This window comes from Myodes glareolus, chromosome 18 (genome assembly GCF_982192425.1).
Source record: "Myodes glareolus chromosome 18, mMyoGla1.1, whole genome shotgun sequence".
NCBI classification, from domain to species: Eukaryota; Metazoa; Chordata; class Mammalia; order Rodentia; family Cricetidae; genus Myodes; species Myodes glareolus.
Window position 1 is genome coordinate 36406500 of NC_142043.1, and position 12793 is coordinate 36419292.

Consider the following 12793-nt stretch of genomic DNA (forward strand, 5'->3'; position numbering starts at 1 on the left):
ATTCCTCGGGACACAGGACTCATCTCACAGATAACCATATTAGAGCTAACATCTAGGGAAATGTTTATTTGGGGGTGTTTTTATTATTTATATATTTAGGTTTTTCAAGGCAGGGTTTCTCAGTAGCTAAGGAGCCAGTCCTGGAACTCGCTCTGTAGACCAGGCTGGCCTTGAACTCACAGACCTCTGCCTGCCTCTGCCTCCCAAGTGGTACTAAAAGTGTGTGCCGTCACCGCCCAGTGGGAAATGTTTATAAAAAGACACACTCTATAGTGCAGGTGATGGCATTTCCTTTATTATGACTTATGATATTTTGACAGCTTTCAAATCCAACTCAGATTTAAGGTTGCAGTCTCCACCCGCAAGCCTCATTGGTGGAATAGTGAGCCTCATACATGGTAGTAGAACTTGAGTTTCATCTGAGGTGCTAGAAGCCGTGGTTCTTGAAGTATTTGGCTCTCGCAAGGACATCATTGCAGAAGTCACAGTTTAGATCCTGGTTGCTTCGGATAAAGTTGGGACCCTTACTGTAGGCACAGAGTCCACCTGAAATTCATGTGACAAGTTAATCCTCACTTAGCATAAAGGACACTCTGCAGAAAGTTCAGATTCCCTCTCCCAACTGCCCTCAGCAGGCACCTATGGCCTGGAGAATCTGGTTTTTATTAAGAGATAAACATTTATCTCTTCATTCCAGACTGTGAAACCACTGACCAACAGTAGAACACATACCTCTCAGGTACTGGTCAGGGCTCCAGCTTGGAAACCTAGCCTGGACTTCTTTGATCTTAGATGCCAGCATCTCAGTTTTCTGGGAAACCCAGGAATCACTCTTCCAGGATGTGGGAGGGTAGAAGTTTGGGTCCTAGAAGGAGGGAGGCAGAGGGAGCACCTGATGAGCACTCTCAGCTGAAGGAGCTACTCCTTCGTCTCCCTTCTGCTCCCCGTTCACTCCCCATCTTCCCCGAGATGAAGTGGAGACGCTCCATACGTCTAGGAGAATTACTGCCCCAAACACTGAAGGCAAATGTTGTCAAGGACATGAAAAAATTGGAGTCCTGTGCACTGTTGATGGGAATGCAAAATGGTGTCACCACCATGGAAAAAAAATAAACCACAGGATTTAGACTAAGGAGGGGCAAGCAATCATTTCTCTGTTGCCCCAGTGTAAAAGAGGTCAAGTCAGAGGCCAAGATGGTTAGCGCCTGTAGAATCCAGTGTGATGCCCCTCCTCCATGCTGCAATCTAACTCCAAATGAAGCAGGAAGGAAGACTTCAGGCCTCCTTGCAGGTCATCAGAAGGTCTGAAGGGAATTCTAAACTTTCTGGATGCCGTAGGTCACCATTTTGATAGAGCTATTGGATTGAGGAGAAACGACTGAATTTAGGGGATTATTATTTCATATCAAAAGAGATGGGCTAATCCTTCCCCCAAGGAATGGATTTTACAAAAGAGAAAAACAAACAAAGATGGGAAAGTAGATGGCACCATTCCTAATGCCACAAGGAATCACTGGTCTGCGTTCTCCCTTTGCCAAGGTAACTTAACTACAGGGACTGCTCTGCGTGTCCCATTTCCTTGTTGGTAGCTCCCTGTCCCCATTTAATCAGATTATTGAATGTGTCTATAAATCAAAATGAGAAGAGAAAAGGTATCAGAGGATACTCTTTTTCCCCTTTTTTCTTTTTCTTTTCTTTTTTTGTTTTGTTTGTTTGTTTGTTTGTTTGTTTTTGTTTTTGTTTTTCAAAACAGGGTTTGTCTGTGTAGGCCTCACTGTCCTAGAAGACACTCTGTAGACCAGGCTGGTCTCAAACTCACAGAGACCCAGCTATCTCTGCCTCCTGAGTGCCGTGATTAAAGGCGTGTGCCACCACCACCCGGCCAGAAGATACTTTCTAATTGAAGTTTATTAGAAGTAGTCAAGAGAAGCCAATTCAAAGGTCGTTAAGTAGTAAATTTTCCTAAAAGCTTGAAAATGACACAATGCACACAGGTCTCTCAACAATAGTCTGAGAGGCAACAGGAAACTCCATCCTCTTCTTCACCCTGGTCCCTGACAGTGGCTCAGCCCCCAAAACTCTGATGAGTAATATTGGATTGAATCAGTACAAGACTAAAACTCAACCCTCAGAACTAAGAGCTATATAGAGAGAAGACAAGGAGAGAAGAACTTAATATTGTTGAGAACCCACCAGACATAGCTACTTTTTTACATTATTCCCATGACTCCTTATAATTCTATTGGAATGGCATTTGGGGGGCTGGCGTAGAGATCAGTGGTAGAGCACCTGCTTAGAACACACATATTTGAGCTCCCCAGCACTGCCAAGAACAAAATGGAATTTTAAGGTAGGGCGATAGATCCAGTAAAATGACCCATCCCAAGGTCACACACAAAGACTACGGAGCAAAGATGAACTCTGTGATCTTTCTTCTGAACTAGTGTCTCAGTGGGAACTCAGAGTCGTGTATCCTGGGTGGTGCAACCTAGCAATAAAGCAATATTCACACTGAAGAGAAATTGTGACTCCAAGTATAGTAGAAATGGTACCAGAATCGCTGTACCTCTCACAGACCCCAGGCTGTTCTCTGTCCCTGTGCCATCTGCAGCGAAACCATAATCATGTTCTCTGGAGCTGGGTCACAAAATGGAAGGGCTACATTCTCTCTCTTTCTGTGTCTCTGTGTGTGTTTGTGTGTCTGTGTATGCATGTTCACATGGAGCGTATGTGTATAAGCATGCCCGTGGAGGTCAGAGATCAATATTGAGTGTATTCTTCATTCTCTTACTGAACGTGGAGCTCACTGACTTGTCTGGCTGGCTAGTGAGCTTCAGGAGTCCACCTGCCTCCACTGTGAGATTACAGGCATACACCACCATGACTGGCTTTCCAAACGAGTGTTGGTGAACTTATGTCTTCATGTCTTCCCAGGGACCCATTTCCTCAGCATCAAGTCACCTTGACTGATGGAGTCATTACCTGTATCACCCCGATTCCATTGCCCATGTTGCCCATGTTGCCCATGTTGCCTATGTCGACCACAAAATTGCCACCCTGAGACTCCCTTGACAGGACACCAGCGATCACTGCAGGATCCATACAATATTTCCGGCCAACGATTCTCATCGTGGGCTGATATCTCAGAAGATATGGCCTGTCTCTTTCAGCCAGCCTTTCAGAGGCACGGACTCCTGGAACACACACAGAAGGAAGTATGTGGCTGGGGGTGCTTAGGCTTAGACTTAGGCCTGTGACTGAAAATCCCAAATTTAAACCCCTAGTAGCCATTTCTTGACCTCATAGCTTAAGACCTTTTCTATGAAGCAAAATCAAGACCCCATGCATGCACCTCCTGAAGTTAGAGATCTCTGTGGCCACCAGTGCCATGAGCCAAGCTCTGTTCCTCCCATGACAATCCTGTGGGCACAAAAACCACTGGTCTAGTCCAAAGAACCCCAGCAAAAGTTTCTCAATGAACTACATCATGTCACTGCAACGGGTCACTGTGTGAAGGAGAAAGACCCCTTACCCTTCAGTTAGGGACTTTAGGCAAGTCCCCCTGGACAATTTTGCTCACAACCGCCCAAATTTCTAGTTCTATTTGGTGCCAAGAAATCATCTATACATTTAAACTATTAGTAAGAAGATGATTTATCTGATTTACATGGGATAGCCCCAGTTCTAGTCTCTTCTGCAATCTGAGAAGCATTTTTACCCCATGAGATGGGGTTTGCAAAAACTGTAAAAATGGCTATCCCAGCTTCAGGAGGGAGTTGAAAAACGACATGACTCGTTTTAGAAGTAGAGCCAGGCCTCTTACAAGGGCTTTGGACCCCATGTGGAGGGCTCTCATTCCACTCCTTCCTTTGAGTAGGACCGTGAGAAACAGTAGGAGTCAAGAGGAAAGCGTAGACACAGAGATGGTTAACTACCGCAGTAAGGCAGGCCATAGCGTTTTCCAATCACACATGATGCTCCTGGGGTGTTCAGGGTTCGGATGTTTCCGTAGCATCCCCAATTGCTGCCTTCAGAGGAGCCTGCAGATGGAGAAAAGTTCAGCCTAGGGTACTGAGCTAGAAGGCTGTGAATGAATGACATCAATAGAAACAATGGCGATAAAATCTGCGAAAGCTAGAGCATCGCACTATGTGTCAACCTCTTGAAATTTAAATAGTAACATCACAACGATATTATAATATCGTAATAGTAATACCACAACGCTGGTTTGATTTTAAATTCTCACGCCCTCTCCTGCAAACGTGAGAAACTGTTGGAGCAGTTAGTTCCTCCTCGGAAAAGCTCAAGAGTGTCTCACAGCTCGATGATCTGGTAAGGTGTTCATGTTTGCATGTACTAAAACATGTATTTTAAAGCTAATGTCATCTTGGCATCTCCATCCAGACCCCAAGTAAAGTTATGGTCTATAAACAGGGACTGGGTTTGGTGTTAGCTTCTCCCAGAGCATTCTGGGCAGGAGGCCAAGGTTGTAAAGAGAGTGTGTTCAGACCAGCTATAGGACCAGGTTTCTATATGAGGTACTCTCTTTCTGCATCTTTCTTGTATTGCTCTCCCAAAGATATATGCTATCCTAGTCACCCCTGAATGAAAGGCATTGATTTCATTAATTACTTGACTAATTAACTGATGTTTTTTGAAACAAGATTCATGCAGTCCAGATTGGCCACTGTGCAGTCAAGGATTATGTTGACCTCCTGGTTTTCCTATCCCCACCTACCAAGTCCTGGGATTACAAGTGTTCATGGACCAGCTAAATACAGGATCCCCCTTGTCTTGGTCTCCAGAGTAATCTAAGTCACTGTGCCTTGATTTTTACATAGGTGGGCATCAAACTGAGACCCTCATACTTACCTAGCGTGCACTTTACCAGTGGAGTCATTTCCCTAGCATGGAGACAGTACTTTCAGAGTATAGTTTATTCTCTGACTAAAGTAAGTTATATCATTCACTCAATGATTGCCAGCTCTTGGAAATTCTGTCTATGGCATGTCATTATTTGAGTCCTGATTGCTCACATAAATACATCTTAAGATTCTATGTTTTTATGTGTGTGTGCACATGCATGAGTTTATGTGCACTGTATCCTAACAGGAACCCAAGGAGGCCAGAAGAGAGTATTGGATCCTCTGGAACTGGAGCTACAGGTGTTTGTGAGCTGCCATGTGGGTGCCAGGAACTAAACCCAGCTCCTCTGCAGGAGCAATAGGTGCTTTCAGCTGCCAAGCCATCTGTTTATCACCAGGGTCTGTTTTCATTACAGCTTCGTGAAGCTGACATCTGAAAATACTCATGCTTTGGAGTAGATGCTTTTACTTCATAGATGTGAATGAGTTAACCTGAGAGAAATGTTATTTCTCTCAGTGGAAAGGTCTAATGATTTGCAAATACATTCAAAGTAAAAATTTAAGCAGATATCCTTATTAATGTCTCAGCCAATGCATTTCTGCCTTCATGATTGCTGACAAATGTCCTTCATGTGACAGTTGATGGTGTCATTGCTCTGTCCCTCGCTGACCTTCCCCTAACCTCACTACACCATCCTCACAGCTCCTTATATTCTCAGTACTTTGCACCTTGTAGGAGTTTTCAAACACTGGCTGAATGAATTAGCACATATAAAACAAATGATAAGTAAATAAACATTTCAAATAAAAAGCAAATGCTTTCACTTCCTGCTCTAACTGCGAGCAGTGCTAGAACAAAGCTGAAATCCCAGGCTGTGACTATGCGCCCATCAGCTCCACCACATCTGGATTCTCTTAGAGCTGCTTTTCTCCTTGAATTATGTTAGTCACATGACAGCCGCCTCAGTCTATCCTTGGAAATACATAGTCTCCAAATAAATTCAGCATTGTGGTGTTCGATGAGTGATCTCTATTGCCATGTTGATGGAGAGTCACAGTCACCACGGAAGCAAATCCCTCATGTGTCTGTGAGGGATTATCTAGGTTAATTGAGCTGGGAAGACCTACCTAGATGTAGGCGGTACCATTTCATGATCTGCTGTCCTGGACTGAATGGGAAGGAGAAAATGAACGGAGCACCAGCATTCATCTCCCTCCACTCCCTGATGATAGCTGTCATGTGACCAGCTGCCTCAAGTCCCCACTGCTATGACTTGCCCGCCACGATGGACCATAATCTCAAACTGTAATCCAAATTAGTCCTTCTCTCCTTAAATTGCTGTAGTAAAGTATTCTGTCCCAGCAATGAGTAAAATAACTAAGACAGTTTAAGATATTTTATAACAGTCATGAGCAGTTACAAGGGTGACTATTAAAGCCTGGTTTCCAGCAATGTTTCCAGTGTCCGGGAATTATAGGGAATCCCCATCCTTTTATGGGACCCTTGGGACAGGTTTCTCGGTGTTTATTCCTAACTCTGGGGTTTATCAGACATTTTAGAAGAAGAAAAAATAATGCTTTCACTTTAGTTCACAAATGGAAGTTATAGCATTACCATCTTATGATTTTTTTTTCTATCTGTTTCCAAGTTTGTGAAAAATGAAACACACTCACCAGTCAAGGCCAGGAGGCCCAGAAGCAGCCACAGTGGAGACATGCCGAGTAGCTGGTTCCACGGCTCCTGAAATGCTTTTCAAATCAAAATTGGTTTAAAGATACAAAGCGTCAGTCATTGTCAGAACAGTACATTCTGTCTATGGGGGGGAGTTCTATTCGATGGAATGAGTTCCCCACTTCCAAAGTAGGAAAAGGATAATTTGAATCATAATGGAGAAGTAAAATCAGACAGGTGCACCATTTAGCCTTTTAAGTAGACCATGGGAATGCCGAGATACTTTGCGTCTCAGCACTGAGAAACACAATGACCCGACTTGGGATGCTGAAAAGCAATTCACATTAAGCAAATATGACATGAAAAGCAGAATGTTTTTATTGGCTTTCTAAAATTGCTTTCGTTGAGCTATATATTTTTCTCTGCTCCCTTCCCTTCCTCCCCCCTCCCCTTCTATCCTCTTCCATGGTCCTCACACTCTCAATATACTTTTTCTACTTCCCATATAGATTAGATCTATGTATGTCTCTCTTAGGATCCTCTTTGTTGTCTAAGTTCTCTGGGGTTGTGAGCTGTAGGCTGGTTTTTCTTTGGAAAATCAGAATTTTGTATAGATGGTTTTCATGAATTGGGCACTCTTCCCTTTAGGTTGGAGAAAAGGACACGCCTTACTCAGTGCCTTGGAATCAACCCTAATTCTTTACTTTGGATGAAGGAAGGGAGAAGAAAGACTTGCCTTATTGCTCTGAGGCCCATTCTGGGAAACCCCAGATGCCCTGGGACCCCTGGAACTGTGTTCCTCATTCTCTTTTTGTAGCACTCCTAGGTCAGAACCCAGGAAAGATAGATAGACAAGGTCCCAGAAAGTAGGTCACGGGCTGGGCCCCAGGGTTGGAATCATGAAGCGCTCACTCAACTGGAGAACTGGTAGCAAAGACCATCAAGCATGGGCTGCCATGATGACTTTCTTCCTCACCCCAACCAGTTCTTCCAGAAACTTCCATGACACCATGTACAAGCATTCGTGGTTCCCTCTGATTACCACACTACACAAATGTCACAACAAACCCCACCCGCTACAGATGCTTCCCATCCTCTCCCCTGGTCAGCAGAGTCTCTCTCTCTGTCTCTGTCTCTGTCTCTGTCTCTCTCTATCTCCTATAGATGGGTTCTTCCAAACACCCAGGATGAGATGTCCCCAGATGGAGAGGCATTCAGGAAGTAACTTGATTTCCATCTTTACAAACTGTAGAGCACATGGCCCTACAACCAAACCATGTTTTCTGCTTATCTTTCCTACAACATTGAAACGGTCTGTCTGATTTCCCTTATCTGTGTAGAAAATGTCATGTTTAGGGACCAGAAATGCTCAGGAACCTGGACTATCGGCTGCCCTTGCAGGAGCGTTCAGATTTCTTCCCTCAACAGAAGCCATGTACTCTGCATTTCTGGTCTCAGGAATGCAGGTGAGGGAGGACAGTGAATCTCCTGAAAGAATTGGGGAAAGAGCTTAGGTACAGAAAGAATGTTCATAGCCTTACAAAAATACAAAAATACGCCCTTTCTCCTAGTTTCCTTCTGATGCTGTGATAAATGCCATGACTGAAATCGATCCGGAGGAGAAAAGGGTGTGTTTCGTCTTACAGTTTAAAGTCCGTCATCAAGGGAAAGTGGGCTAGGAACATAAACAGGGCAGAAGGTCAGAATGGCATAAGCTTGAAGTAGAAACCATGCAGGCACACTGCTTACTGGCTTGCCCTCAAGTTCACATTCAGCTCCCTACCTTTCTTACACATCCCGGGAGCACCTGCCTAGGATGGCAGTGCCCACAGCGGGCTGGGCCTCCCACATGGATCATTAGTCAGGAAAGTGCCGCTGCCCCAGACATGTCCACAGGCCAGTCTGCTGAATTGAGTCTCCCACATCTTTTTCAGCCAAAGCTTCCTCTTTCTAGGTGTGTTAAGCAGATATCTCAAGGGCTTTATGGAAAGTTCCTTTAGAAAAACAGCCCTGCTCATGCTCAAAGGCTGACCCTGGAGCATTTCAATGGATTTTGCTGATTTTCCAGGAAAGGGAGATACTTCCTGTTGGAAACCCAAGAGGAAAGACAGAGCTTCTCTTGCAATACGAGAGTTACCCCATTTTCCAAGCATGGAACTAGGTATCTGCATTGAACTTGCACCAGTTACTTAACAACACAAAATCAATTTAACAACAAAAAATTTCTGATGCCCAATGCAGTCAGAGACGCAAACCCATTATTTTCAGTTATTCAGAGCAAAAAGCAACAATGGGCTTCTTGTATGAATAAACAAGGTAGTCCATTCATAAACAGCGTGCAGAGTGACTCAGACTTCATGGCCCAGTTTGTCCAGGTGTCAAACAGTACTCTATACTTAAAAGCTGAGGCATCCCGGGGTGTGCTCAAGGAGTGTTCATTTGTTACATATGACTCATCTGCTAGTAGCCCGGCCGCTCCCCACATTCAAAGGCATTTTGAAAATGGCAGTCAAGGTAAGTGCAATGCCCTGGTATCAGTCACAATATCTACTATGACACTGTCCTCCTGATATAAAGAGCTAAAAAGGAAAGGCAGCAAGGAAGTATCAAGCTGCAGGAACAGGCCACCTTTGGAATGACAACCAGAGCGCTCCTCAGGGGCTACCCGACATTCCTCACAGCCTCTGTCAGGACATCTTCTTCTGCCTGTCTTTTCCCCACTGGGCATTCTGTAATTCCCAAAGCATTGTATTGGCTTGTGATGGATAAAGACCATTTCTTCCTCAGCTCTGAATAATTGAGGACCAGAAGTAGAAATAAGGATCTTTGACATTTATAGCCCTTTGCCAGGAAGTTCCAATCCTTTTCTATGAAAGCCGTGGATCTTCACCTTAACCTTGAAAGATAGCAAGTCATACCCTTGGGACCCTCCAGCTAGCCTGCAAATGTGCTGTATCAGCACCCTGGTGTCTGAGAGATGAGCGTGGCCCTGCCTCATCATGACCCATTTGATTCTGGAAGAATTGAGAACTGGGCTAGGTAGCCACATTAGACATGGTCTCTTATACTACATGCTTGGTTGTTGCCCTTGCTTTGTTGCTAACCCACCTTTCCATCCGTCTTCTCCAGATGGGCGGATGGGCCATCCCAGCAGCATCCTTTCCCACTCTTCCCCCTCCTGGTGTTCTGTTCTTCTCTTCACTTCTAACCATTGGTAAAGACCCACTGCCTTACAGACTGGTCTGTCTCAATGGTCCTTACATTCAAATGACAGTAACAATGACAGTCATAAACATAAAATGCTTCTGCCACTAGGGTTGCACTCCTAGAGAAATAGAATCTACTTTTTAGAGCACAATATAAGGTGGCAACATTACAGATCTTTGTTTGCTTGTGTTTTGAGATCAGGTTTCATAGCCTGACCTAGAACTTGCCATATAGCCCAGGCTCGCTTCACATCTACAGGGTTCCACCTCTGCCTACTGAAGAAAGAGGTTTCAGCTGTGAGCTTCCACGTCCAGCTTGATTTTATAGGGTCTTGCCTTGTAACCCAAGCTGACCTGGGACTGGACCTCCTCTTGCTTCACCTTTCCTGGTACTGGGATTGCAGATGCGTGCCCATGTATGTTTTAACCGGTTCCTGCTCACAGACTGTATTTTTCCGTGGTCTACGATCACATGCACTTGCTAAGCTTGGGTTATGAGTTGTGAGCACCAGCCAGGAAAACTTAGGTCTGAGAAAGTCTCTCCCATGCCGGCAGATCTGTAATGTTCCTTTTTCTGTGGAGACTGTCTGAAAGGGTGTCTTCTGCCTGTGTACCTCTGGTTTTGCTCGTTCTCATTTTGCCAGAGTTAAGAAAGAAGATGGAAAAACCATCAGCCTTGCATGAGCTTAGGACTATCCCCTTCTGAACAAATATTTAATAAAAAAGATCCAGGTTTCCTCCATCATAGACTCTTAGCCTTTTTCCATCTTTTAACTCTGATATCCAAGACTTAAACTGTTAGACCAACAGCTCTCTACCATGCATCATGACCCCTTTGGGGGGTTGTCAAATGACCTTTTCCCAGGGATCGCCTAAGACTACCAGAAAACACAGATATATATTACAGTTATAACAGTAGCAAAAAATTACAGTTATGAAGTAGTAATGAAAAAATTTTTATGGTTGGGGATCACCACAACATGCAGAACTGTGCTAAAGGGCCACAGCATTAGGAAAGTTGAGACCCATTGTGTTAGGTACACTGACCTATTTCACGGTTTCCAGAAAAAGCAGGACCCTGCCCACCCTCCACACACTTGAGATGTCTGGGTCAATGTTTCATCAGCAAGACTGAGCATGAAGGGAGAGAGGCTTACCACCCGACAAGGTACCAACACTTTGGCCTTTGGTTTTAAAAGAACTAAAAAGACATTCTACTTGATCTATTGTCAGCAGAGAGAAGACAGACACATGGTTCTGCAGTCTCACCGACAGACACGTAATTCTGCAATCTCCCTCTCAGTAGCCCAAGGAGGTCCTTTAATCTTTTAAGGATCTCAACTCAGGCAAACCCAGGATTCATGGGGCTGTGACAGAGACAAGAATTTTAGGACTAGGCAGCATGGCATAGAGTTGCTGATTTTACTGGAAATATTTTAATATAGGCTCTAAGCAAACGTGTTAGGGGAGAGAAGCACTCCAGAAGTAAATAAGACATAACTAAGTGTGGATATTGGCTTCCCACAAGAGAATAGCATAAATTAAGACGCAGGTGGACTGTGGCGGCACCTGCCTTTAATCCCAGCACTTGGGAGGCAGAGGCAGGCAGGTCTCTGTGAGTTCAAGGTCAGCCTGGTCTACAGAGCGAGTTCCAGGACAGTAAAGGCTCCAGAGAAATCCTGTCTAGAAAAACAAAACAGAAAACAAAACAGAATTAAGACATATCCAGGTATGGATATGGGTTCCTCCAGGAAGAGTTGCCAGTAAGTATCTTAGGGTTAGCCATACGTGTCATTTTGGTGGCTCTCAACTTATAAGTCAGAAGGCAGTTAGCAATCCCCCCTTTTCTCTTCTGATAAATGAGATTATAAGGCAGCTCTGGAGATGCCTTGAATGGAATTATAATCCGATGAGGTGAATAAAGGAGCTACTAGGATTACCAAAGGCATTCAGTATATCTTTCCGTATAAGTGGGTTTCTAGTGAGATTTCTAGAAAATTGTGGGTTTAGAGTTGGTCAGGGAGCAAAGCTGTTGGTTGTTCTGGAGTTCTTGCTTCTCTGCTGATGAGAGAGCTCTACCAGGTCCCAAAATGAGGAGTTTCTTTCCCTATCATTGATCCATAATTTTTTGCCATCTTTCTATGCAGTCCCACTATTACTGTTAGTGTTAAATGAACAGACATGTCTGTCCTCCTGTTCTTGTGCATGTGCACACATCCAAAGAAGCCCTGTACATGCATGGAAAGAAATATACAACTCCTGTAGTGATTGTAATGAGTAGGAAAGAATTATTCTATCATTTCGCGTTTCTAAAACTCGGGTTTTTCTTGCAAGTTCCTTAAGTTTCATTTGATTCAGTCTTATTTACTCAGAATCAGAGACACAATCATTATCAATCAATTAACATATCCTGGAGTTTTCATTCTACATAAGCTCAGAACAAGTCCAGGGATGTTTCACACTCACCTGCCTTCAGTCAGCTCTTCTTCTCGGAGTTGGCGAGCACACGGCACCTTATATAGGGTCTCTTCTTGCTTCCTCTTTTGAAAAGTGTTGACCTCATCTTATTATAAGATTTACAGCTAAATCTCATAAATTATAGTAATAATCATAATAATTACAAATACTTTGAACTCATATAAGGATTTGTTCAAGAATGTCCTGGCATTCTGCACACATCAACCAATTAGTTCTTTTACCACACCTCAGAGGACAAATCCTAATTGCAGGTTCCTGATGGCCCATTCAGGTCCAACATCTGTCTTTATTCACGCCCATTTATTGGTATGGTGTCAGGTGAGGAAGCAAGAAAGGAAGGGATGGAGAAAGAGACAGAGGAGGGACGTGAAGGAAGGAGAAGACAGAAGAGGAATAGAAAGCTGAAGGAAGGAAGGAAGGAAGGAAGGAAGGAAGGAAGGAAAGAAGGGAGGGAGGGAGGAAGGAAGGAAAGAAAAAAGGAAGGAAGGAAAGAAAGGGGGGAAGAAAGAAGGAAGGGAGGGAAGAAGGGAGGGAGAAAAGGAAGAGGGAGAAGATTTGATTTTCATGAACTC

The 12793-nt window shown here is 44.1% G+C and overlaps 1 protein-coding gene across 1 annotated transcript; it reads right to left on the reverse strand.

Moving 5' to 3' along the window:
• Positions 1 to 289: 289 nt before the first annotated feature.
• On the reverse strand, positions 290 to 12409 carry Lyg1 (lysozyme g1). The gene is made up of 6 exons (XM_048430488.3): positions 12210 to 12409; positions 6540 to 6614; positions 3936 to 4040; positions 2983 to 3194; positions 733 to 865; positions 290 to 546 (listed from the first exon to the last, which is right to left on the reverse strand). Exons 2-6 carry the CDS (start codon positions 6580 to 6582, stop codon positions 428 to 430), a joined length of 612 nt encoding a protein of 203 aa, XP_048286445.1. The 5' UTR covers positions 6583 to 6614; positions 12210 to 12409; the 3' UTR covers positions 290 to 427.
• Between the last annotated feature and the right edge of the window lie 384 nt (positions 12410 to 12793).

Bases quoted from the DNA above. Each gene is read 5' to 3' on its own strand.
- Lyg1 (XM_048430488.3), bottom strand. From the start codon at position 6,582: ATGTCTCCACTGTGGCTGCTTCTGGGCCTCCTGGCCTTGACTG. The intron at 4,041-6,539 runs GTGAGTGTGTTT...CTCCATCTGCAG, and splicing joins GGGCCTCCTGGCCTTGACTG to GCTCCTCTGAAGGCAGCAAT. The intron at 547-732 runs GTATGTGTTCTA...CATGAATTTCAG, and splicing joins CCCTGACCAGTACCTGAGAG to GTGGACTCTGTGCCTACAGT.